Source organism: Nyctereutes procyonoides, unplaced genomic scaffold, assembly GCF_905146905.1.
Source record: "Nyctereutes procyonoides isolate TBG_1078 unplaced genomic scaffold, NYPRO_anot_genome, whole genome shotgun sequence".
NCBI classification, from domain to species: Eukaryota; Metazoa; Chordata; class Mammalia; order Carnivora; family Canidae; genus Nyctereutes; species Nyctereutes procyonoides.
This window is the reverse complement of record NW_026575120.1, coordinates 4,891,120-4,918,115: the sequence shown is the minus strand read 5'-3', so window position 1 is coordinate 4,918,115 and position 26,996 is coordinate 4,891,120. Positions and strand designations below refer to the sequence as shown.

Genomic DNA, 26,996 nt, shown 5'->3' with positions numbered 1-26,996 from the left:
TTAAGTGTCTGCCTTCAGCTCAGGTCATGATCCCAGGGTCCTGGATGGAGCCCCATATCGAGCTCCCTGCTTAGTGGGCAGCTGGCTTCTCCCTCTCCCCTTGCTTGTGCTCTCTGTCAAATAAATAAATAAAATCTTAAAAAAAAAAAAAAAAGGCTGTCCACTCAGGTTTTAGGCCATTCTAACAGGGAGAAAAAAAGGAAGAATAGAACAAAACATTAAGTTGCCTTACACAAAGACGAATAAAAATAAAAACATGGTAGACACTGGTGAATGGAAGCTGCCTTTAGGCATTCTTTTTTTTTTAATTTTTTTTAAATTTTTATTTATTTATGATAGTCACATAGAATGAGAGAGAGAGAGGCAGAGACACAGGCAGAGGGAGAAGCAGGCTTCATGCACCGGGAGCCCGACGTGGGATTCGATCCCGGGTCTCCAGGATCGGGCCCTGGGCCAAAGGCAGGCGCCAAACCGCTGCGCCACCCAGGGATCCCCCTTTAGGCATTCTTATGTCTAACCTCAAGCAGGAAACACTGTATAATTGGACCTTCTCAGTTTTGTGCCAACAAGTGTAAGAAAAAATAAGGCCTATTGTCTTTTAGGTGAGCTAAAGAATCATTTTCATTAAAAATGCTGGTGACAACCAGCTCCCCAGACACACATGATCTAATGGTCAAACTTTAATTTGGGTCCATCTGTTTATTTAGAAAGGCTTGTTTTTATATGGATACATTTTTCCTCCAGACGTTAAGACCCTCATTTTGTTGTTCTCCCCATTTTTTGTCTTTTTTCACACATGTGGGCAGGAAGGGGTCTGAAACACTGTTTAAACACACATATGACCTTGGCCTAGTCACTGAACTACCAGGCCTCTCGGCTGCCCCTCACTGGGGAAGAGGCGATGTTTTTCCAGGCTGCCATTGCAAAGTTCTGGAATTTCCCCTGAAATGACTTAGAAATGCACAGGCATCATGGAAGATCCCTTTTTCATGCTATCCAGTTTGAACATGGGAGCTGTGTGGAGATGGTCCCCTGTGCGTTTAGTTTCTCCAGGCTCAGGAGGTGAAGATGATTTCAGAATTCTAGCATCTTCGATCTACTTTGTCACCTGGCTGTGACCAAGAGCAAGGCGAGGCTGTAGCGCAGCCATTTCACCTCCAGGGTCCCTTCCTTGTGGCTTCCTCAGTGCTCGCAGCCTGGGAAATGCGACAACCTCAGGGTGTGGAAACCTTCTGTCCCTCACACATCCTCCAGAGACTCCTGCAAGGAGAAGGAAGGCGCCTTTCTGACAAGCTTCAGGAAGCAGCCTCCAATCCTCTCTGCGGGACACTCAGAGGTGGGGCAGGAAGAGAACAAAATGTGGATGGGAGGTGTCAAAGGCATCTGAGGACTTCAGCTTCACTGACCTCAGCCTTCGGTGAGTTTTTGATTTTCCTCCTGGGGTAAGACATGAAAAGGCCACCAAGCAGAGGTTTGTGTGAAGGGAAAAGGAGTATGCTTTCCACTGTGAAACTCGGTTTAGTAGCAAAATAAAATACAAGGCTGAATGATTAAGAGAAATCACCTCCCACATGAGCACTATTGGAGAAGGACTTAGTCAGGTGTAAGTTTTACCCTTTGGTGTCCAGGGGCATTATCTGTTAACAGGCAGCCATTTTCAAGATGCTATTCAAAGGTTTTCACTGACATCTGGAAGAAAATATCCCCTTAGAAGTAGTATTTTCAGGGGCACCAGGGAGATTCAGTGGTTGAACATCTGCCTTTGGCTCAGGTTGTGATCTCGGGGTCCTGGGATCAAGCCCCGCATCAGTATCCTACAGGGACCCTGCCTGTGTCTCTGCCTCTCTGTGTCTCTCATGAATAAATAAATAAAATCTTTAAAAAAAAGTAGTATTTTCAGATACTTTTATGGAATAAAGCATTATTCAGGGCAGTCCACAGAAGCTAGGAAATGGAATCCCAGATTCCCTCCTGAAATGTTAAAGACAAAGGCTCAGGTGTCTATGCCCTAGGCCCCTGAGAGAGGATGCAAAAACCTCTCACTGGTTAATTCTGGACCCTGAAGTTACAGCTCCCCACCTAGGAGTTCGAGCCCCCTAGGAGACTGTAAAGTAACTGTGAGGCTCTCCAGGGCCACACAATATTGTCTTCTAAACAGAACCAACTCCAGCCAAGCAGAGTCCCCTGAGCTGCACGCGACAGCCACACACACCTGGTGGAAATCCTAGCTCTGTCATGGACAGTGAGTGATCTGAAGCAAGGAATGGAGCTCTCTCTCCCAAGACCTGATTTCCTCATCTGTAAAAGGGGAATCATCCCATCTGCTTTTTCAGGGTCGCTGAGGCAAAGGTGAAACGTGATAGTAAGAGCGAACTTGGCGATCAATTTCTGCTTCTATACTATATTCTATACAGGATACTATTAGTATTCTGTCAAAAGTCTGTGGATTTTTTATAAAAACGAAAAAGTAGCATTCATACTAAAGACGGTTGACCGTTGCTTGTGAGAGACAAGCAAAAATATACAAATTTTTGTATATTTTTGGAAAAAATTTTTGGAAAAAAAATATACAAGCTAAATACGCAAGGCTTTCTTCTGGCCTACCATGGCAAGGAAGGTAGACTGAAAAAAATGTTAAGGCAGAGTAGACCTAATTAGAGAACCCCCAGCAGGACTACTCCCAACTCCTTATCATTGATCATGATAATCCTTAACAATAACACAGGATCCCACAAGGAAAGGGGCAGAGACAGGAAGAGCCCTTCTAGGCTGGGAATCTTACCCTTTTCCATTAATTAGATTTCTGACTAATTTGAGGTCGAAAGAAAACACCACTGATAGCACTCATACCAGTAACCCATTCCTATAAGGCAAATTTTAATCTTACAGCACTGCCTTTTTAAAAATATTTTTTTAAGATTTATTTATTTGACAGAGCAAGCTGGAGAGAGTACAAGCAAGGGGAGCAGCAGGCGGAGGGAGCAGGGAGCCCAAAGAGGGGCTGGATCCCAGGACCCTAAGATCCTGACCTGAGCTGAAGGCAGACACTTAACCAACTGAACCACCCAGACGCCCAGCAGCACTGTCTTTCTTAAAAAAGGAAGAACGACCCTCACTTCTCAGAATTCCTCCACAGGAAAAAGGCCCTGAATGGTGAAAACTGTCCCAGAAGAGCATTTTTCCTCTTAATTTCAAGAGAGGAACTAGGGACTTTGCTTTTTCAGGACATGGTGTTCGGATGTTAACATGTTCTGGTTGGGCATTAATTCACCTTGATCACCACTGCAAGGAAAACTTTTTAGGTCCTGAATGCTGCATGCATCATTCCTTTGCACTGATATCCCACCACTCCAAAGTATCTTAAGGTTAAAAACTGTGAAAATGAGCACTCAGTTAAACTCAGAAGAATGACCATGTTTAGAAATTAAATTCTTTCCTCTACTGGAATTCTTTTCCTCTACTGGGTCCCAACTCACAGAATTCTCATCACTGAACTATGCAAACAGAAAAATTTAAGATTACCTTTCTCCCCAGGTCTGTTTTATAATACTGAGAACAGCCTTGGCATGACATGAGCCTTGATGCCCATTATACCATGAGGCCAGGTTTGACTATAGTGTTCTAAAGCTCCAAGAATTCGGTCTTTAGTGAACTGGTAATATCCAGAGAGGAAGGGGAAACATCTGAAGTTATTTTTACTTTTGCAAGTCTTCTGGCTGTACAGGGAAAATGCTAGGGTGGGTCAAGTATTGTCTGGAGCCCTTCAGGTTTTTTTTTTTTTTTTTTGCATGGCCTCATTTCCGTCTTCCTGTTGCTAGGAAGGAGATTTAAGCATGAGAAACTCGTGTTTACAATACTGGACCATCCTGTCCAGTACAAGGCTCTCTCCAAAAATGTACGATTCACTTCACCCACTGTACTTTGGATGCCCTCATTCTTGTGGATCAAATCACCCGTTCCTGCATATTTTGAAATGCCATATTTACCTGCCTCAGTCATAAAAATACCACTCTCATTTTAACATTGCATCATGGCTTAAAATCTCCATGGGGACACCAAGGGAAACTCAAGTACTTATTTTTGTATTCCAAACCACCTCTTGGAATCCCACCAAGCCTCTGATTGGAAGGCATCATAATGGGGCCTCCCATATCCCTTCTAGTCCCATGCTGGTTCTACAAGAAAGAGTTGAAGTACTATACACATTTCTCACTCTCTTCCCAGTAATAACATTCAATCATAATATGCTTTTCTATTAATCTGGTATATTTTTCAGAAGCAACCAAATATCCCTTTTTTAATGTAAAAACACCCTTACATTTTGCTTAGTCTTTGCTCTTCAAGCCGTAATATTAAACAGTAACAAAATAATAAAACAACAACAAAAAAGGCTTTAGGTTAAAGGGCATCTGGCATCTCACCTTCCCTCCAGAACTATGGAAAATCCTTTGGTTGGCCCAGTGTATGAAAACTTGGAACACTGCCTTCAATTAGCCATAGTCAATTGCCTAACTGTGCAACCTTTTCACTCTTAAGGAGTAACTGGTGTTTCTCCTAAGATCTAATATTGGTAAGCTAAAGTCACAGGCAAGTCAACAAAACCCTATTTCTCATCCACTCTAGGGAAAGATTTAAATTGGAAGCTACTCATTTTGATCCTGTGGAATTGGAGTTGGGAAACAAGGTCAGTCCCTGTTCTTGAGCTTCTGGCTAGTTTGGTGTAAGGTGTCACTCAGATTGAATGAAAATAAAATCCTCTCTCTCTCTCTCTCTTTTTTTTTTTTTTTGTCAAAAGCAAACTTTTAAAGCAGCTGGAAGAGAAAGTCAGTCTGTTGTGCTTCATTTTAAACTCTGAACAGTAGTGCTAATGAAAAAAATATGCAGCCGGGCTTGGGCCACGCTGTAAATCTGGCATGCCACAATAAAAGTTAATACACGCAATTGCCAACATTTTCTCAGAAAATGTCTTGAAATAACTTCTGAATGCACATCTGCTAACTATTTGACACTCATTCCCCAGGATTTTAGTTCTTCTATTAGGGGGGCTATTGACTTACAGGGCACCCCTCTAGCCATCTGCTCCAGCCTGCAAGCCAAGATGGCACTGGGTGCCTCCATTAATTCCACACTTATGGTCTGCAAATTATCTCTGCAGAGGACCAGCCTGCAGTCCAGATGGATGCTGAATTAGTCAACCTCTTGGAGCTGCTGATAGATTTACATTCGGAGTTCTGCTGGGCTATTATTTTCCCTCATCCCTTCAGCAAACAGAGTTTGGGGGAAAAATGTAATTTGAGACTCAGTATTCTAACTTGTCCAGAGCTGTGATTTTTTTTTTTTAATCCAAATGCGTCATATATGCCACCCGCATGACTCTTTCTGTAATGGATGGCTGTGCCTAGGCTACACCGCTCCATCTCACCAACAAGGGCTGAAAAGAACTTTTGAATCTCGAACATGAACCCATGTGGGTGTAAAAAGAAAATGAACCCATCTGCTAACTCTGTTGGGTGTAAAGAGGCTCACTCAAAACTAGCGTGCAGGGATCCCTGGGTGGCTCAGCGGTTTAGCGTCTGCCTTGGACCCAGGGCGTGACCCTGGAGACCCGGGATCCAGTCCGGTCGGGCAACCTGCGTGGAGCCTTCTTCTCCCTCTGCCTCTCTCTCTCTCTAATAGATAAATAAAATCTTAAAACAAAAACTAGCGTGCAGCAAGGTTTTCCTCCACGGTGCAGATTAATAACTACATGCAGGAGTTTCCTTCTGCAGTAATTAGCATAAACTGGGTATTTGTGGAACATCAGTACCAGACACGTGCTAAGCGCCCGCATTAGCTCCTCTGATCCTCTCAAGCCCAAGCTGCAGACGAGGGAGGCGCAGAGAGGTCTCAACACTTCCCAGGTGCGCGCCGCTAGCAGCCTGCGGACCCAGGGCTCCCACGTCGCGGCCTCCCCGGGGCCGCTCCGACCACCCTCAACAGGGGCCGTGCTCTGGAAGGGCGAACGGATGGATCCACTGATAACCGTAACCTGCAAATCACACGCGGCACGGCCAGTCGGCTCGGCCCGCGCAGAAACTCCTTCGGCGGGATCAAAGTGTCAGCCCGTGACGTCGGGAGACGGGGTCAGGGGCACGGAGGCAGAGCGGGGCAGGGCTCCCAAAGGCCGTGACTTCCTTGCGAAAAAAGTCGGGGCGGGAGGCGCGCTTCCTTCCTTCCTTCCTTCCTTCCTCGCGCGGGCGCCTCCTCCGCGGCCAAGGGCGTGGGCATCTCCACGCGGCTTCGTAGGAAACCCGGTTCGGCGCCCCGGCACGTGAAGGCACCCCCCCCTTGCAAGCCGGGGTGGTGGTGGGGAGGGGGGCTTTGCTAAACACCCTCAACACTCTCCAGGGGCCGCAGCCACCGGCCACCTTCCTGAGTCTGAATTACTTACTTTCCAGCGTTTCCAATATTTGAAAAACCAGTTTGAAATTAAAGCCATTCTCCACCCCCCCAATTTACTTTCAAGCAGTTTCAAAACACAAAACAAAACAAAACAAAAAAACCCAAAAATGATTTTCAGATTGCCCCTGCGGCGTCAACACCCCTACATAATACAGAGTCCCGGGGAGTCCGATTTTGGACTTGCAGAGCGAGGGGCCTGCGAGCCCGAGCCCTGACGTCGCCGCGGGGCCGATGGTGGGAAGGCGGTGGCCAGCGCCCCTCGGACGCAGGACAGCGGGACCGCCGGCGCCCCCCGCCCCCCGCCCCCCGCCCGACCCGGGCGCCCCCCAGGCCTGCGGGTCGCGGTCGCCCCGCCAGCAGCCCAAGCCCAGGGGCCAGCGGTCAGTACCCCGGACCCTCGCTCCCCCCCGCACTGGATCCACCTCCTCCTCCACTCCGAGAAAGCTGGACGCCTCGGTCGCGAGCCGCGTCGGAAAGCCGTTTAAAGGCACAGAACGACAGGCACCGGCTTGACAAGGCGGGGTGACATTTCCTCCGCGGCGAGGCCCCCGCGCGGCTGGCTCCCGCGGCTGGCCCGACGGCAAGGCACGGGTCTAGCTTACGTGTTAGGATCATGATGTCCGGCTTCCTCCTGCACATCAACTGCGGCGGGGGGCGGCGGCGGCGCGGGAGGGAAGTCGAGGCAGCGCCCAGCCCGCCCAGCTCCCGCGCCTGGACCCACGGAGCCACCCGACACGCGCGCGCTGGCGGCTCCTCAGCGCATCCTGGCTCGCCGCTCCGTGCCGCGGCCCCGGGAAGGACGCAGGGGTTTCCAGAGCTCGGCAGGAGGGAGCGCTCAGGGCGAGGGGCGAGAGGCACCGGGGCGCTCGCTCCCGCTGCCGAGAAGGTCGGCCATGGCCGGCTCCCGAGCTAAGCGCCCCCGCTCGCGCTGGCGGCCGGAGCGCTCTGCCGCCCGCGCGCCCCTCCGGCCGCGCCCTCCCGCAGGGCCCGCCCCCGAGGGGAGGGGCCAGGCCGGCCGCGTGCCCGCCGTCGCGCCGCCTGGGTGGTGGCCCCGGACCCCGCCCATCCTGACTCCGCCCCCGCCCCGCCCTCGCCCCGCCCCCGCCGCTGGGCGAACCAACCACAGCCTCAGGCGGTGCTTGGCCCCGCCCCCGCCCCGCCCCCCGCCCCCGTGCCCGCGCCCTCTCTGCCCCCGGGCAGGAATAGTCTCCTCCGTCCTCCCCCCCCGTCCGCAGCGGGAAGCGCCCCAAGCTCTCCAACTCTTGGCCTCAGGGGTGCACGCAAACTCTGAGCTGGACTCTGGGATACCGCGCACCTTCCCTCTTTTTTTTTGGTACCTTTGCACACTTAAAAAAAAAAAATCTCTATTTTTTTTTCCCCTCCCTTACGTCCCGGTGGGAACCGCATGAATTTTCAGAACCGAGGGGAAGCGGGAGGTAGGGGTGAATCCGTGTTTCCTCTGCTGTAATATGGGGAGAATAATACCTGTCCCTTGGACATTCATCATTCATTGCTAAACCCCGCGGGGATAGAGAACAAATACAAGTTTGTTACGTTAATCAATATTAAATATGATGTATATTATAATTAATATTATTCAATTCCTGCTCTAGAGAGGGATTCGGTTTTTAGTCAGCACGTGTGGAGTTTATTGTGTGCACATTCACGGTCGGTATTTTCCAAACTATGGACCTCAGACCACAACCCAATGCAACCTGAACGTGGTAGGACGGGCCTCTGTATCAGAGAATTATAATCTCTGATGGTGATAATCCGCGTTTTTACAAACCTTAGGGTGATTTGGAGGCTCTGTAATTTGGGGGCCCCTGATATCACAGGAAGTCTCATTTTTAAAGATCACAATTCAATATGACCTCTGTAAGATTTTTAAAAATTCAGAGCGGGGTTTCATGAAAATTTACTCTGGGGCTAATTGGTGTTTTCTGCCTATTACCTCTGCGCAAAGAAAACCACTACATCCATTCATTCAAAAATATGTATCATGAGCATTGATTATGTGCCAAACACTGTTCTAGACTGGAGCTATAGCAGCAAGCAAAGAAATCCAAACATCTCTCTTCCCTCCTAAAATTTATCTCCCAGTGGAGAAGATGCACTAAACAAAGTAAACCATGAAATATTTACAGTGTCTTAGATGGAGAAACGTAAAGCAGGGGAGGGGAGAGAGGAGTTGTGGGACAGTTTATTTAAATAGGGTTAAATACAAACCGGAGACTTTAGTCTGTCTTAATTATAGCTTAAAAACATATTGATTTCCTAGGCATTCCTTAGTTCACATAGAGGAGACTCCTTTTTACCCCAGTTTTTTTTTTTTTAAATCAACAATAAAAATGTTAACTCCACTGGCTCTCTAATGTACCAAAATCAGAATTCTGGCTCTGGAGAATGGCCTTACAGGTTTTGGGATCTAATCAATAAATAGTTCCAGGACTTTTACCTACTTATAACTGCTGGGGACACCAAGGTAAGCAAGGGAACATCCACCACCTCTGCCTGTGCAGAGTGTACAGTCTGGTGGGGAAGCAACAAGGGCCTTGTGGAAAATGAGGTGCTATGAATGTGCAGGAAGTGGCGCCCAAGACAACAAGAAAGACCTGCTCTCTGAAGTCTGAATGCTGGGGGAATTGTCAAAATGCTCGCAGTTGTCAACAAGTTGGAGTGGGATTCAAGAGGAAGTTGGAAAAGTAAGGGCAAGAACTTTTCTGATTCCCTGCGTGACTGTGTTAAGGATTGTTTTATCCTTTACAGTTATAAACAGTGAGAAGCTATGTTAATGGACGAAGACATCCCATAGATCTGCATTTTGAGAGAACCACTCAGGTTGCAGTGTGTACTTTAAGCTTAGAAAATAGGAATATATTTCTATTCGTATCCTAAACATACTAATTTCGCTTATTTATTAAAAATTCAAACCTTAAAAATACAGATATTCTAAGCATCTTCTCCAAAACATATCAACTCTTAGAATAAGTTCTTAATGTTTATTAGTTAGGTGAAGTTGCATTCAATTTAATAAGGTTCCTAGGAGTTTATGCAATCCCTATACATCCAGCCCCCACTAAGTATTTCAGAATAAAACATACTGCCCTTTTTGTCTCTTTTTGTTCCAACTTCATTCCTTTCTCCTTGATTATTGATGATGTCTTTTCTGGGTCTTCTCTAATTTCATCCTATTTCTCTGGAGGTTTCTGCTATGTGGATAGCTAGCTCATCATCTAATAATATCAAATAACTCCAAAAACATTTTCCTTGGTGAGATATTGTTTTGCATTTGGCCTTCACTGAATCTCATCACCTTCTTCCATTCTTTGGTTTATCAACATAACCTGTGCCCTGGGCCAAATCTCAATTTCATAGTTTTAATTCTTTTTTTTTTTTTTGGGTGGGGGAGGGGAAGGAAGGGCAGAGGGAGAGAGGAGAGAGAGAATCTTAAGCAGGCTCTGTGCCCAGTGTGGAGCCCAACATGGGACTAGATCCTAAGACCCCAAGATCATGACCCGAGCTGAAATCAAAAGTAGGGTATTTAACCAAGCCACCCAAGTGCCCCCAGAGTTTTAATTCTTACCCTCTTTAGAAATGGACACGCTACATTTTGAAGGCTGCTACACTTGCAGAATAGTGGTTGGAAGCAGGACTTTTGTAGCAGGCCACTTATTAGCTGTGTCATGAACACATTATTTTGCCTCTGAAACTTTAGTTTCTTCATCTTTAAAAAAACGATGTTGAACTAGTGCCTATCTTATGAGGTTTTTAATGAAGATTGAATAAGATAATGTACATAAGTGCTTGGCACATAATGAGCACTTGATGTTAGCCATTATTATTACATATTACTAAGTGAACACATCAAACAAAAACATGAGATTTCTATTTAAATAATCATCAGGAGTAGATTAAAACAAAACAAAGTGAGCCCTTGACTTTAACCTTTCCAAATCTGAGGAGCCTTTACAAACTGGGGGAAGGGAGGAGTGAAAAAGTCATTAAGAATATCAACAAATAGCGATGCTTTACCAGATAAAAGAGGGTCCCCAGGACAGCTCAGACTCCTTCTTCTTCATTCAACCTTCAACTCATCACCCAATGTTTCATTGCTTCTGTTGTGGGCAGATGACATTAGACTAGGCTTGTTAGCTGATTTGCATTAACACTGGACTCTAAGAGGCAGGGATTAAGTGGCCCATTTCCCCACCAGAAGTCTATGGTCCTCCAAAATCCCTTTAAACATGATGATAAAAACCATCACAAATTACATCAGATTTTGTGGCTACAACTTGACCCAAAGACAAAGACTTGTGATATTTACCTCCTGCCATGCTCTTCTCAGTTTGGGTATCAGGTTCACGGAAGCTACTCACAGGGATATACTACTCTATTTGGATGTTTTCACATTCAACTGTGTATTAAGGCAAGAAAATCACATGGGTAATTCCTAAACTGTGTGACAAAAAGCTAAATGACTAAGAGGTCACCTCTCTGGTTCCTACTCTATATTAATGATTGATATTAGATATCATTGATACTACCCAAGGACATCCTCTAGCATTTTTTCCACTACAATGTGTTTTTTTTTTTTTAAAAAAGAGTAAAACTCAAGTGTCTATAGGTACTCAGATAATACTGCTGAGGAAGGCAGGCCATAGTGGGGTAGGGAGAACTGGGGAACCCAGAACTTCCCCAAAGGGGCAGGGTCAGTAAGGCTCACTTGACTGTTGGCATGTGTTAACAGAGCAACCCCTTGGTTCTGGGCTTAAAGATTTTTCTTTTCTTTTCTTTTCTTTTTTTCTTTTCTTTTCTTTTCTTTTCTTTTCTTTTCTTTTCTTTCTTTTCTTTTCTTTTTCTTTCTTTCTTTCTTTCTTTCTTTCTTTCTTTCTTTCTTTCTTTCTTTCTTTCTTTTTCTTAAAGATTTTATTTATTCATGAGAGACACACACAGAGAGAGAGAGAGAGAGAGAGAGAGGCAGAGACACAGGCAGAGGGAGAAGCAGGCTCCATGCAGGGAGTCTGATGTGGGACTGGATCCTGGGTTTCTAGGATCAGGCCCCGGGTTGAAGGCAGCGCTAAACCGCTGAGCCACCCTGGGTTGCCCTAAAGATTTTTCTAGAGCCTCCTAGCTTTCTATAATTTTATTTCAAACCTCTCAATTTTTAGATGCTGGCAACTAATTAAAAAAAATCTAAACCCATTCCAAGTAATTTCAACTTTGGGCTTCATTTAGCTCCAGGGCAACTAGTTTAAACCTCTGCTCTAGTGATATGAGCCAAGCGATGTCTTTGGAAATTTATTTCTCTCCCACAGGAACTAAAAGCCTCCTGAGCGTGGAAAATGTTGTAATATAATTTGTGTTCAATGGAGCATTGGGAAATCAGTGTGGAAAAAAAATTTATTTGTAATGTTCAAAGGAAATATGGCAAATAATAGAAAGTTTTGAAAATCATTTTTAAACGGTATTCAATGAAGAGAAATAATCAAATTTGAAATGTAATGGTTGTCCCTAAAATATTCACTTATGTTTAAGTTTCCGTGACTCACATCTGGGTTCTTTCCCTACTATCCACCCTTGTATTTAGCCTTTTCAGAAATGTTTTAAATCCAAATGCTGGAGGTATCACATGGGGAAAGAGAAAAAGAGGATTGGGCAATGAAACAGATTCACCCCATTTTAGTTTTACCTAGACTAGCTCCCTTGTTCAGTCAGATCTTTTTTTAAAGATATTATTTATTTATTCATGCGAGACACAGAGAGAGGCAGAGACATAGGCAGAAGGAGAAGCAGGCTCCATGAAGGGAGCCTGATGACGGACTCAATCCCAGGATCCAGGGATGCTCAACCACTGATGCTCAACCATCCAGACATCCTCAGTCAGATTTTTTTTTTTTACTACTTCTTTTGAACAATTTAAAATACAGGGAAGGTGACTTAGTCTACCAGTGATGTTTTAGTCAAGAGGGAGGAGTCCTTTGTTCCTTCCTGCATAATGTAATATAAATCTACTTTTGGGGCAATCACTTAAACCCCAATTATGAACCAGCCGGACATAATATGTTTATCATGCAACAATTATTTATTAGACCTTGGAAAAGGCAGTGTGCTAGTGAAACAAAAATGAACAGGAATAAATACATCTTTGGGATGTAATGTACAGCCTGGTAACTATAGTTCATACAATTGTACTACATATTTGAAAGTTGCTGAGATAGTAGATCTTAAAAGGTTTCATCACAAGATGCAGGCACCTGGATGGCTCAGTCGGTTAAGTGTCTGACTCTTGATTTCAGCTCAGTCATGATCTCAGGGTTGTGAGATCGAGTTCCTCTCAGGCTCAGCGCTGGGCTTGGAGCCTGCTTAAGATTCTACCTCTGTCTCCCCCCCCTCCCCCACACACTCACTCTCAAAAAGTTTAAAAAATTTTTCATACAAGAAAAAGTATTTTGTAACTATGTGTAGTGACCAATATTAACTAGACTTATTGTGGTGATCATTTTGCTATGTATATAACATTTCAACTCTGAATCTAACATAATATTATATGTCAATTATATCTCAATTAAAAAATACTTCGGTAAATATCTGCCCCCCTCCCACCCCCATAAAACATGAAGAAAGGGCTTGGAGGAGAAAATTCATAGGTGGAAAGAGGTACAGATACAGCTCTGTAATAGTTGAGTGGAGGATTTGAAAATACTGAATTCTCATTCCCGATATGATAAATCAATGAACACTTTTTCCTGAGATAATTACAATATTTGCAGTAGAGTCTCCTTCTGAAGGCAATGCCACTTAGTAGCTTGGGTACCCAGTTAGCCCAGTGCCTCAAGGCTCAGCATGTAGGGAAGGAGGGTGCCCAGAAGTAATGGCACCAAGTCAGAGCTCTCGCCGCCCCCAATTTCCATTGGATTTTCACCAGTGACTGCTCTGGTTCTTTCATGTGGGCTCTGACATTATAAAAATTAAGCCAATGAAAAGTAAAAATTGATTCTATGAAAGAAACTGGGCTACTTTCCCGTCGAATTGGCCAATTTTAATGGCATGCTTTGATTCTTTGTCTATTCTGACATTGTTTTCCATTTAATAGTACTTTTTTGGGGCTTGTAGCAAGTAATTCATTTAAAGTTGAATAATGGACAACATTATTTTTTAAGTTCTACAAATATGAAAGTGCAACTAATATTTATACTTTGCTTTCTTAATAATAATGTTAATATTATAAATAATAATTATAGTACATATGAATTCTATGATTATAAAATATCCACTGTTAGAAAGTATAGAAACTATGGAAAAGCATAAAGAAAAAAAATAAAACCTCCTCATACTCCTACTATCAGGGACAATGGTAGACACCTGTATTCCATTTTTATGTCTATCCTCTCCGTCAAATTTTTAAGTACAGATACTTTGTTGTACAAAATTGGGATCATAGTATATATTGTTTTGTAATGTCTTATTTCATTTTATATACATACATAAATATGACATTTGATAGTTGCTTCATGTTCTGTCTTACGGATTTACACGTATTGATTAACCAATGTTGAATTTCTAATTTTTCAGCATTTTATGTAATGAACATTCTCATATAAAAATTTTTAAAGAGCAAGAATGATAATTTCTTTAAGCAAATTCACTTAGGTACTTTGTTTTTTTTTGTTTTTAAAGATTTTATTTTTTATTCATGAGAGACACAGAGAGATCGGCAGAGAAATAGGCAGAGGGACAAGCAGGCTCCCTGTGGGGAACCTGATGTGGGACTCCATCCCAGGACCCTGGGATCATGCCCTGAGCCAAAGGCAGATGCTCAACTGCTGAGCTACTCAGGTGTCCCCACTTATGTACTTTAAACTAATAACCCAAATGTTATTGGGACATTTGACTTATATTTCTCAACTGTCATCCAGAAACTTTGTGCTTATTTTACATTTAATCAGTGGTTGAATGTGCCCATTTCTCTTCATTAAAGTATTGTCATTTCCATTCCTTCTGCTAATTTAACGAGCAAAAAAGTATTATCTCATTACTGCTTAAGTCCACATTTGTTTGAATACTAAACTGGCTGAATTTGTTTAATTGTAGTAAAATAACATAAAATTTACCATTTTAGCCATTATTAAATGTACAGAGTAGTGGCATTGTGTCTGTTAACCTTGTTGTACAACTATCATCACCATCCACCTTCAGAACTTTTCCATTTTCCCCAACTGGAACTTTGTATCTCTTTAACAATAATTCCCCATTCTGCTCCCCCATGCCCCAGCCTTCTGGAACCAGGATTCTATTTACTGTCTCTAGGAAGTTGACTATTCCAAGTACCATATATATAAGTGAAATCATACAGTACCTATTCTTTTGGTTTTGGTCCTTTTGTTACACTGGTTGAAAAATGTTCATATTTATTAACTAGCTGTGTTTTAAAAAATTGTCTAATTAGTCCTATAGCTTTTTCCCCCCTCAGTGAAGCATTTTTCTTTTTGTTACTGATTTTGAAATATTATTTACACATTAGAAATATTAAAATAGGGATCCCTGGGTGGCTCAGTGGTTTAGTGCCTGCCTTCGGCCCAGGACATGATCCTGAAGTCCTGGGATCGAGTCCCACGTCAGGCTCCCTGCATGGAGCCTGCTTCTCCCTCTGCCTGTGTCTCTGCCTCTGTGTGTGTGTGTGTGTCTCATGAATAAATAAATAAAATCTTTAAAAAAGAATATTAAAATATTATAAAATATTTTTACTAGTTTGTCCATCTGCCTTTTAAGCTTATTTATTTATGGTATTAAAAAACAAGATTAAAAAAATAAATAAAAATAAAAAACAAGATTAAAACAAAATTCAAAGGTCTTACTTATTTGTTCTTTTCAATTATTAACTAGGAGTTTACTTAAGTAGTTTTCTCTATATAATTTGAAGCCAAAAATGTTGACACAAAATCAACTTACAAAACAAGGTCATTTAACATGTGGCATTTTTTGCTTTATTTTTAATGATAGGTTTCATTATTTACTCAACGAGTCTAGCTGTCTTATTTAATTTCCTATCTTCCCTAACATCACATAGAGATGCTCTGCATAGAGGGAGGCCTCCATAAATGCCTCTGCAAAAAAGCTAGCAGGGTCAGAGTACCAGATGGAGACCAAGGGGCATTGAATTTTTGAGACACTTTTTAACTTTCAAATTCTCCCTAAGTGTAGTGTAGTAGTGTGTGTGTGTGTGTGTGTGTGTGTGTGTACATCTATCTACTAGTTAATAAACCTTAGGATATCTGAGTTTTTCTGGAACTAAGTACAATACCAGTATGGCCATTTTGGCCTTTCATCTTGTGGGCAGAAAACTATTTTTAGTATTGCTCTCTACCATTTTGTTCAAAAGAGCCATTTATTGGAAAGATATTCAACACTCATGGATAGGTGGAATTAATATTGTTAAAAAATATCCATACTACCCAAAGCACTCTACAGGTTTAATGCAATCCTTATCAAAATACCAACAGCACTTTTCACAAAACTAAAACAAATAATACTAAAATTAATATGGAGACACAAAAGATCCTGAGTATCCAAAGACATCTTGAGAAAGAAAAGAAGAACAAAGATGGAGGTGTCACCATCCCAGATTTTATGATACACTACAAAACTGTAGTAATCAAAACAGCGTGGCACTAGCACAAAAATAGACACATAGACCAGTAGAATAGAAGAGAAAGCCTGGAAATGGACCCATGCTTATCAGGTCAGTTAATCTATGACAAAGGCAGCAAGAGTATACAATGAGGAAAAGATATAGTCTTTTCAATAAATGGTGGTGGGAAAATTGGACAATAACATGAAAGAGATAAAACTGGACCGCTTTCTGACACATACACAAAAACAAACTCTAAATAGACTAAAGACCTACATGTATGACCTGAAACCATAAAAATCCTAAAAAAGAACATAGATAGTAATATCTGACATCTGTGGTAGCAACATTTTTCTACATATGTCTCTGAAGGCAAGAGATTAAACAAAAGCAAACATAAACTGTCAGAACTACATCAAAATAAAAAACTTTTGCACAGTGAAGAAAACCATCATGGAAACAAAAAGGCTACCTACTGAATGGAAGAAGGTGTTTGCAAATGAATATCCAATAAGGGGCTAATAATCAAAATATATAAAGAACTTATACAATTCAACATCAAAACAAAACAATCTATTTTAAAAATGGGCAGTGAATCTGAATTGATATTTTTCCAGAGAGAACATACAGATGGCCAACAGACACATGAAAAGATGCTCAATATCACTCGTCATGAGGGAAATGCAAATCAAAACCACAATGAGATATCATCTCACACCTGTCGGAATGGCTAAAATAAAAAAAGACAAGAAATGTAAGTGTTCATGAGGATGTGGAGAATAAAGAACTCTCACAAACTGTTAGTGGGAATGCAAATTGGTACAGACGCTGTGGAAAAGAGTATGGAAGTTCATTTTTTTTTTTTTAGTATGGAAGTTCCTTAAAAAAATCCAGAAATATATTATTTCTGATCCAGTAATTCCACTACAGAGTATTTACCCAAACAAAACAAAACACTAATTTGAAAAGATATATGCACTTCTATGTTTATTGCAGCATTATATACAACAGCCAAGATATGGAAGCAAGCTAAGTGTCCATCCATAGATGAATGGAAAAAGAAGATGTGTGTGTATATATAAAATATATAATAGCATATTGTGCAGCCATAAAAAAGGATGAGATCTTGCCATGGATAGACCTAAAGGGAATTATGCTAAATGAAATAAGTGAGACTGAAAAAGACAACACAGGTTGCACACTTATGTGGAATCTAAAAATCAAAACAAATGAATAAACAAACAAAAAGCACAATCAGACCTATAAATACAGAGAAGAAGCTGATGGTCCAAGGATGGGGGTAGGGTGGGAAGATGGGCAAAACAAGTAAAGGATACTGAGAAATACAGGCTTCTAGTTATAGAAAGAGTATGTCATAGGAATAAAAGGCATAGCATCAGGAATAGTCAGTGACAGCATCATATGGCGACCGACTGTACTTACATTTGTGGTGAGCATAGCATAAGGTATAGAGAGAAGTTAAATCTTCATGTTGTGCACCTGAAACTAATGCAATATTGTATGTCAACTGTACTCAAAAAACTAAAATTAAAAAGTTTTAAAAAGTAAAGGAGCCATTTATGTGGTTCCTCCTACTTTGACTTCTATTATTTTTTTTTTACTTTGACTTTTAAATCAATATCCATATGTCATTCTAAAGCATTGGCTCAAAGAAAATTATCTACCATGGTTTTGAAAAATATGAGGGTTTTTTTTTTCAGTAAGGAGATGTTTTGTGTTCATCTAAGTTGTAATGTGTTGATGTTTCTTTATAGTAGATTGGGTCATAAAATAATGATAGTATGGCATGGGCTTGAGCAATGTCTGAAAAAAATAAACAGTTCTTTTTCTTAGCTGCGAACTACAGTATATTGGTCATTACAGTGTTATTTCTGGAAACTCCTACACAGCTCCAGATCATTAGCTTACTTTAATAGGCAACAGGAGAGTAGGTCTGAAGTATGTCATCAAGTTTGGCTTTCCATGCATAACCAATTTGGTCAATTATCTCTTATGGATTCATTTGAAGTAAGCTGCATTTTGGGGAACTGCAAGGCAAAAATGATACATTTTTAAAGTAGACCTGGCAATAAGACTCATGAATTATGGAAGACTGATGTTTGAAGTCTTATAAGAGAATAGACTGGATTGGATCTCTCCAATACAAATATACTGCTGTTAAACAAACAACTATTTCTGCACTGATTATTTTCATCTTTTGGGTGAACTGATAAAACAGACATATAAAAGGCAAAAAAAAAATTAGAAAAGCCTATTGAATTTCATAATTAAGTGCTCCAGTTCTGAATTTCTAAAAAAATGAATCTATGAGAATCCTGAAGTTCATGCATGTATAGAGGAAAGAGATCTGATATATAAATCATGTCCCTAACTTGTTCATAAACACCATCAGTGGCCTTGAGTTGCTTATAAATCCCTTGCTCCTTAGTTTATTTTTAAAATGCATATATTATATACAATATACTACATATTAATCATATATTTTATTGTATATAAATAAAAAGATGTAATTTATATGACAGGAGGGGTACTGGAACATTTAGCTCAGGATTTTAAGTTGTAGAAACAAGTTAATTTGGAGGTAAATATTATCATTACAGATAAGGAATTCAACTCAGGTTACATAGCTTGCTTGATATCATACTTCTAATAATTAGGGAAGCCAGAACTTGAATCTCTGCGATGATGATTATGACCACGGCTTTAAAGTCAAACTATATGAGTCTGAAGCACTGTCTCATGTCTCCTCTTCCCTCATGTGTAAAATGAAGGGTTTGGACCAGATGTTCTCGTAGGTCCCTTCAGCTTTAGGTTCTAGTTTGTCTTGATACACAGAGTAACACTGAATTTATATTCACATTCACTTCCTTGTATAGGGTTCTAAACACATCCAGCATTCAAAAATGCTACTAATGGGATCCCTGGGTGGCGCAGCGGTTTGGCGCCTGCCTTTGGCCCAGGGCGCGATCCTGGAGACCCGGGATCGAATCCCACGTCGGGCTCCCGGTGCATGGAGCCCGCTTCTCCCTCTGCCTGTGTCTCTGCCTCTCTCTCTCTCATTCTATGCAACTATCATAAATAAATAAAAATTAAAAAAAAATTAAAAAAAAAACAAAAAAAAGCAAAAATGCTACTAATTAAATACAAAAATGTTGGAAAGGAAAAGGCATCTACTCTGTGGGCTACCATGCCTCACAGCAATTCAGAAAAGAAAACCGTGGTGGTCCGCTGAGTGTACGGCTGCAAATCCCAGGACCGTACCTGCCATGGTAGAACTGTGTCCCCTTGAGGGCCAGTCTCTTGGGTCTCCTGGATCTGTTCCAGAATCACATGTTTCATAAATCTGTAAGTCATGCTCTTCTTTCTGGGCAAGCTTCCTCTGCTACCATGGAGGCCTCAGAAGGTATGTGTTTTGGTCCGTATACTTGCTATTTTGCGTCCTACAAATTTTGGTAGAATTTTGAGGGTGAGCCTCTTAAAAGTGAACTCCTCTTTTTCTTCTGAGCCACTGCTCTGATTTGCTAATTATATTTTGATCTTAATTCTCCCACTCAGACTTTTAAAATGGAAGGATTATATGACTTTTTGCGTGATTTCTTTCACACTCCTCACTAAGAGTCATTTCCTAACATCCATACACTTAATCTCTAAGTGTATTCTTCCTTTGAAGAAACCTTTGGGGGATCCCTGGGTGGCGCAGCGGTTTGGCGCCTGCCTTTGGCCCAGGGCGCGATCCTGGAGACCCGGGATCGAATCCCACATCGGGCTTCCGGTGCATGGAGCCTGCTTCTCCCTCTGCCTGTGTCTCTGCCTCTCTCTCTGTGACTATCATAAATAAATAAAAATTAAAAAAAAAAAAGAAACCTTTGGTAGTTATTAGAAAGGAATACTCGACCACCATCCCAACATATTACTCTTAGGACACTTTGGATTTGGGATGCCTGGGTGGCTTAGTGGTTGAGGGTCTGCCTTTGGCTCAGGGCGTGATCCCAGGGTCCGGGGATGGAGTCTCGCATCAGGCTTCCTGCAAGGAGCCTGCTTCTCCCTCTGCCTATGTCTCTGCCTCTCTCTCTGTGTGTCTCTCATGAATAAATAAATAAAATATATTTTTTAAAAAATAAAGAACACTTTAGATTGAAGCCCTCCCTTGAAGTGACATAAACATTTTTGAAACAACTACCATACTAATAAAAAGTGGCAGGCAATACATGTGCTGGCTGTCTTGTTTTCCTGCACTACAACCTTCTACATCAGAGTCATTATGTAACTGGTATGTAATAATATACTATATTTGCAGAGTTCCCTTAAATACACATTTTATTTCTCAGAACATTCAATAATTGAGCAAGATATTTTGTATGTTCTTCTCATACCATCTGTCTCCTCCAATAAGCACAGCCTCCTGCATTATCAATACTTTCCACTAGAGCGTAGGTACATTTGTTACATCTGATGAACCTACAGGGACACATCATGATCACTCAAAGTCCGCAGTTTACATTAGGCTTCATTCTTGGTGTTGTACATTCTATGGGTTTGGACAAATGTATGATGACACATAGCCACCATGATAGCTTGTACAGTTACCCTGCTTTACATATCTTTTGTTCTCCACCTATCCATTCCTCCCTCTCTTCTAACCCCTGGCAATTGTTTTACTATCTCCATAGTTTTACTTTTTCCAGAATGTAAAAGAGCTGTGATATAACAGGCAAACAAACGTGTTCGACGGGTTTGGGGTTATAGGAGAAATCTCTGTACCTTCCTCTCAATTTTGTTGTGAGCCTAAATCTTCTGGAAAATATAAAGCCTATTAAAGATATAGGAGAGGATTTAGTAGAATATGGAATATTAAATGATAAGGTCAAACATAAACATTTTGGTGTTCTAGAAGGAGTTAATATAAAGACTGGAGCAAAGAGGCAACCCTTGGAGTTTGCAGTGGCTGAGAATTTTTTTTCTTTCTTTCTTTTTTTTTTTTTAAAGATTTTATTTAGTTATTTGAGAGAGAGAGAGAGAGCATGATTGGGGGGATGGGCAGAGGGAGAGTGAGAAGCTGACTCCCCGCAGAGCAGGGAGTCTGATGTAGGGTTTGATCCCAGGACTTTGGATCATGACATGAGCTGAAGGCAGATGCTTAACCAACTGAGCCACCCAGATACCCAGGGTGAGGATCTTTTAAAACTAATGAAAAATATAAATTCATATAGGAGGCATAGAGCATACTGAGCAGAATAAATACAAAGAAGTCCATACCTATACACTGTTTAGTGAATCAGCAGAATACTTCAAAAAGAGAAACACCTTAAAAGCACTGGAGAAAAAAGAAAGATCACCTGAGTTAAACTAATGACATTATGACAACAAAACACAAGCAAGAGAACACTGGAATATCTTCAAGTTGAGGAAGTAAGGAGAGGAGATAACTTTGAATTATATGCCCAGAAAAAATTTTCATGAATGAAAGTGAAAGAAATTTTCAGATAAATAAGAATAGCGTGAGTTGATAACCAATACAACTTTACTAATGGAGATTTTGAAGGATGTACTTAAAAAAAAAGAAAAATGATCTCTAAGGTTCGAGATGCAAGACAAAATGGACAACAAATAAAATGATAAAATGCAGGTAAATTGAAAAAAAAAACCCTGTCTGCAGATAATAGAAATATTAATAATAATATAATAATAATATGTCTAGGGGCATCTAGACAGCTCAGTCAGTTAAGCATCCAACTCTTGGTTTGGCTCAGGTCATGATCTTAGGGTCATCAAATTAAGCAGCTCAGCATGGAGTCTGCTTGAGATTCTTTCCCTCTCCTCTCCCCACTGTTCCTCCCCCTGCTTATGTGTGTTCTCTCTCTAAAATGAATGAATGAATGAATGAATGAACGAATAAATAAATAAATAAATAAATAAATAAATAAATAAATAAATAAAATCTTAAAAAATAATATGTCTAATTTTGGGTACTTTAAAAGGGATAATTATAGAGATAACAGTAAGTCAGGAGTAAATCACTGGAGTACAGTATTCTAAGGTGCTTGTATTTATTCATTGAGTATGCGTACCAAAATTTCAAGAATCATCTTTAAAAAACTGAAATAATGTATTATTTATAAATTAGTATAGGGAAAACTTGGAATAAGAAAACAAAGAGATTCAAGTTTTTTCAAGTAAAAAAGGCAGAAGATAAAGACATAGGAGAGAGTAGGTAAAATTAAAAACACACATATATGACCAAATACATCACTATTTACCAAAAATAGTAATAAATATCAATGGTCTTAAGTTACCACTTAAAAGTCAAATCTGGCAGATCATGTTGGTCTCCATAAAAATCCAGCTATATATTAACTTGAGCTATGTCAAAAACATTAACATATGGAAAGATACACAGAGAAAAAAGCAAAAGAAAATTAGGGTAGCTACACAAATAGAAATAAAAGTTGGGATGCCTGGGGGTTCAGTTAAGTGTCTGACTCTTGGTTTTGTATCAGGTCATGACCTCAGGGTTGTGAGATGCAGCCCCACATTGGGCTCCCTGCTGGGTGTAGAGACTGCTTAAGATTCTCTCTCTGCCTCTGCACCTCCTTCCCTCTTAAAAACAAGAGAAGTCTTTAATTCAAAAAGAACTGCAAGTAGTTAGGAGGGCTGTTACACAACACTAAACATGTTCATTATATGACTAAAGTAAAATGATTCTGAAGCTGTGGGCCCTTAATAAAATTACCTCACAATTTACAAAACTAAAATTGGTGGAATTAGAGGGAGAAATTGACAAGTATAATGGTGGGTGATTTCAACAGACTTCTCTCAACTTTGGATAAGTTGAGCAGACAAAGAAAGAAAAGGTAAAATACAGGGATCCCTGGTGGCTCAGCGGTTAGCGCCTGCCTTTGGCCCAGGGCATGATCCTGGAGTCCCTAGAGCCTGCTTCTCCTTCTGCCTCTCTGTCTCTGTCTCTGTCTGTCATGAATGAATAAATAAAAATCTTAAAAAAAAGAAAAGGTAAAACAAAATTTTTAATGATCATGTGTAGATTTCTGTACCCATCAATTAATATACATTCTTTGCACTACAATATTAAGACCAAACAAACAAAACAAAACCATTAACCATATACTAAGCCATAAAGCCAATCTTAACAAATTTCAAAGTGCTATCATTTTGACCACTGTGGTGGTTTTAAAACATGTCCACAACATCTTTTGCAATCCTCTCCTCAAAAAGTGGGATCAATATTCTGTTTGAACCTAGGCAGTCCTGTGGCCTTCAATGACTAGAATGTGGCATAGATGGTTCTGATTTACTTCCAAGATGGGTTGGAAAAGGTCCTGTGGCTTCAGCCAGTTTCTGGCATCAGCCATATTTCTTAAGATAATCACTCACTCTGGATTCTTCCACATAAGATGTTTGGCTACCCGGAGGCCCTGATGTGCAAATATAATTAGAAAGGCCCGGGAGAGACTGATGTCAGAGGAGCTCCAGCTGTTTCAGCCCATAGTTGTCTGGGTAGTCCCAACTGAGATATTAGACATGTGAATGAAGAAGCCTTTGAGAGACCCTTAGCCCAGCCACCATCTGACTGCAATTGCTCACTGGACCCTGAGGAACGACTGCCTAGTTGAGTCTGGGCAAATCCTAGATCCATGAGTAAAATATTCACCATTGTTTTTTGTTTGTTTTGTTTTTTGTTTTTGTTTGATTTTTAAAATTTATTTATTCATGAGAGACACAGAGAGAGAGAGGCAGAGACACAGGCAGAGGGAGAAGCAGGCTCCCTGCAGGGAACCTGATGTGGGACTCGATCCCAGGACCCCTGGATCACGCCGAGCCGAAGGCAGATGCTCAACCACTGAGCCACCCAGGCGTCTCCCTTCCCTGTTGTTTTATGTCACTGTCTTGGGGAGGTTTGTTATGCAGAGACGGATAACTAGAACAGTCATATTCTCTGACTAAAATGCAACATGTATGTAGGTGCTTCCACGTATGTGCATGTGATACACAAACGAGATGCTTTCCTAAAGACCTAACCTTGAGTTTTCAGGCTCAATGCTCTCACTTCTCATTCTTCCAGGCATCTCCTGGCCAGCAAACACCGAGGGTCAGTGATGGCTCTTTAATATTTTTAGGATACTGATTGGAAATTTCAGCAGAACAGCACACAGAGGGCAGTCTCATTCCTGACAAAGCTTAAGCAAACTTTCAAAGCCCTCCTGTTTGCATTTCCCAGCTCCAATCCCACCCCAGGATTAGGCTCTTTTTCCTAGCTTCTTGCTCATATATGAAGCCTATTCTTCTTCTTTAATTTTCCCCAAATTCCAAAAACACTGTGGCTAAGATGTCCCATTACCTTCTGGACATTCATGATCTCCTCATTTCCTACTCCAAGAACTCTGTCTGGAGTGTCTTTTTCTTTCTCAGGGACAAATGGACTCAAGTTATCTGTCATCCAATCTTCATATTTGCTCTCTCTTCGCCTACTCCTCTAGAGAAGTTCTAGAGAAGCTGATCTGCTCCTTTGCCCTTCCCAGAGAAGCAATGACAGCACTCACATTCATCAAGCTCTCTTTGATAGTTATTCCTTTCTATTCCATCCTCAGAAAGGCAAAGAGGTCCTATATACTTGGCCTGCCTGAGCATCAGTTGGAAACACATGTGTACATAGGAAGGAAAGACATAGAAGACAAACTGAAGTCCTGGCTGACTGGGGCTGTAATAAAACTGGGGACTGTGAGAAAAAAAAAAAAAAAAGATTCCATTAACAGTCACTGGGGTCATGGGGCCTCTTGTCTGCACTTGGTTTGGGAAGGCTCGCCCGAGGGAATTACTCTCAAAGTCCAAAACTGAGATTTCATTCTGCTGGTAACCACAACACTTGTTTATAGAACTCTTCCAAAGGATGTCATAGGCCTGTTTCAAAATCTCTCAGCTCTGGGCCATTATTAAATCAGCCATTCGTCTCTGAAGAGTGTAGTATTGCTCATAAAACCACCTGAATACCATTTGTGGTCTGGGATGTATACATGTCCATGAGTGTCTCTCTGTGTGTATGTCTATTAATTCACATCTCTCCCGACCCTCTCAGATAGTTTCAGAGGAATGTATGGTTAAGACAGGACTATGCATTGGGTTGGGGGAGGCTCCATGACCTGTTTTATTATATGCACCTATTTTTAACAACCTATTTCTTTAATTAGAAAAAAAATTATGAATGTTTTCTTTTAAAAATCATCTCACCTTTAATGTAATGAAGGCCTCATAACCAAAGGGAACCGAAAGAGAGTAAGAATTGTAATGGCTTGCCCAGCAGGCTCCAGTATTCCCTTAAAGGTATATATTTGTTTCTTCTAATTACATCAGGCAGTGATTGGGAGGATGGTAACTAATAATAAGGGTTTCATTGTCTTTCTTTTTTTTTTTAGTCTCCAATACTCGAATTCCTCATACATTGTACTTTACAAGGAGCTCTGGGGGAGCCATGGTGTGGAACCCTGATCATGTGGCTCGCTGGTACAGACACAGGGCTGTAAAAGAAAGGAGCCTGGGATGGCTTTAATATCCTGTTAGACAGGAGCATGACAGATTAGTGGGGGACTCCTTCCTTCTCAGGAAACCAGGCCTCTGGCTATAGCTTTGTCTTCAGCTCAGTCTTAGATCTTTATAAACACTTTCCTCCTGAACTTTAAAGGACCCATGCTTTTTAGCAACAGTTTAATGTGCATGAAACGAAAACTTAGATAAAGGGTTCAAGCATAAAATCTTATTGAAGGGTCTGATTTCTCAGGATGCCTTCTACAAACTCAGGCTTCATGTATAGAAAAATATTGCAAAGGAGAACTTTTTCATCAGGGAAAATACCAGTCTTAAAAATGCATGAGCCTCTATATGTAATATCGAATCTTAATTGCTTTAAAGAAATACAACCTGTTACACCCCATTAGGGACAGGTTGTAGTCAAGGTCCTCAGTTAAGAGTCTTGAATAAGAGATGTCTAAAAATGGAGCAGGGCAATTGGGAGCAATAAGTAGGAATTACACGGATTGGAACCATATGATGGAGAAATATCCGGGGAAGATGAACTATAGAAAAGGGAATGTGAATCTTTATAAAACATGGATAAAAATCTGTAGCAGATGTCCGAGGACAGTAGATGCAAAAGAAGACACATACATTATAAAAACACGTGATATTTATTTGAGAAGACTCAGTATTTACATCTGTCTGTTCTCCCTTAATCCATCAATTTAGTACAATATCAATAAAAACAATAAGGGTATGTTTTAAGAATAATGATAACTAATATATATTGGGTTCTACTTATGTCATGCACTCTCTGAGTGTTTTCATCTCCTAAATAGTATTTTATGATTATTCATTTCCCCATTCAAGAATTTAAGCCACTTGCCTAAGGTCATGCAGCCAGCAAACCACAGAACAGAGATTCAAACCTGAGGATTCAGACTGTAGCTTAAGCATTATCAGTATTTTCAAATCAACAGAACTGAATAGTGAGTCTAGAAATTGACACAAATACAGAAATCTAGATTTTTATTAAATGTAGCCTTGCACATCATTGGATGATTATTTGATATCAGAGGTAGCCATCTGGAAACAAAGTTGGACCATAGTCCATTCTTTATACCAAAGTATTTTTCAAATGTATCAAATGTAAAAGGACACAACAACCATCTAAAGAAATAAGTGACTGAATGACAGATGTTGGGGGAAAGGCACTTAAACTTTATACTATTGCCATTTATTGTCTGCTAAAATTAATTATTTAAAAGAAAAAGAAAATAACATAAACGTACTAGGCTTCCCTACTGTGCGCATGTGTGTTATAAACAAATACTAGTGGCATTCAGATCTGTTCCTGAACGGATCTCTGAGGAGGTTTACT

General features: G+C 41.0%; 1 protein-coding gene across 6 annotated transcripts in view; it reads right to left on the bottom strand.

Annotated features, from left to right (window-relative positions):
- Positions 1–26,996, bottom strand: part of DLC1 (DLC1 Rho GTPase activating protein) — a 409,505-nt gene that overhangs the window by 39,225 nt on the left and 343,284 nt on the right. The window contains exon 1 of one of the 6 annotated variants that reach the window (XM_055334968.1): positions 7,044–7,368. The exons of 4 other annotated variants lie outside the window; for them this stretch is intronic. In XM_055334968.1, the coding sequence (XP_055190943.1) occupies positions 7,044–7,080 (37 nt within the window). In that variant the 5' untranslated portion in view covers positions 7,081–7,368. Of the gene's footprint in view, positions 1–5,806; positions 5,857–7,043; positions 7,369–26,996 lie in introns of those variants that run through there. One more of the 6 variants, XM_055334969.1, reaches the window with a different exon arrangement.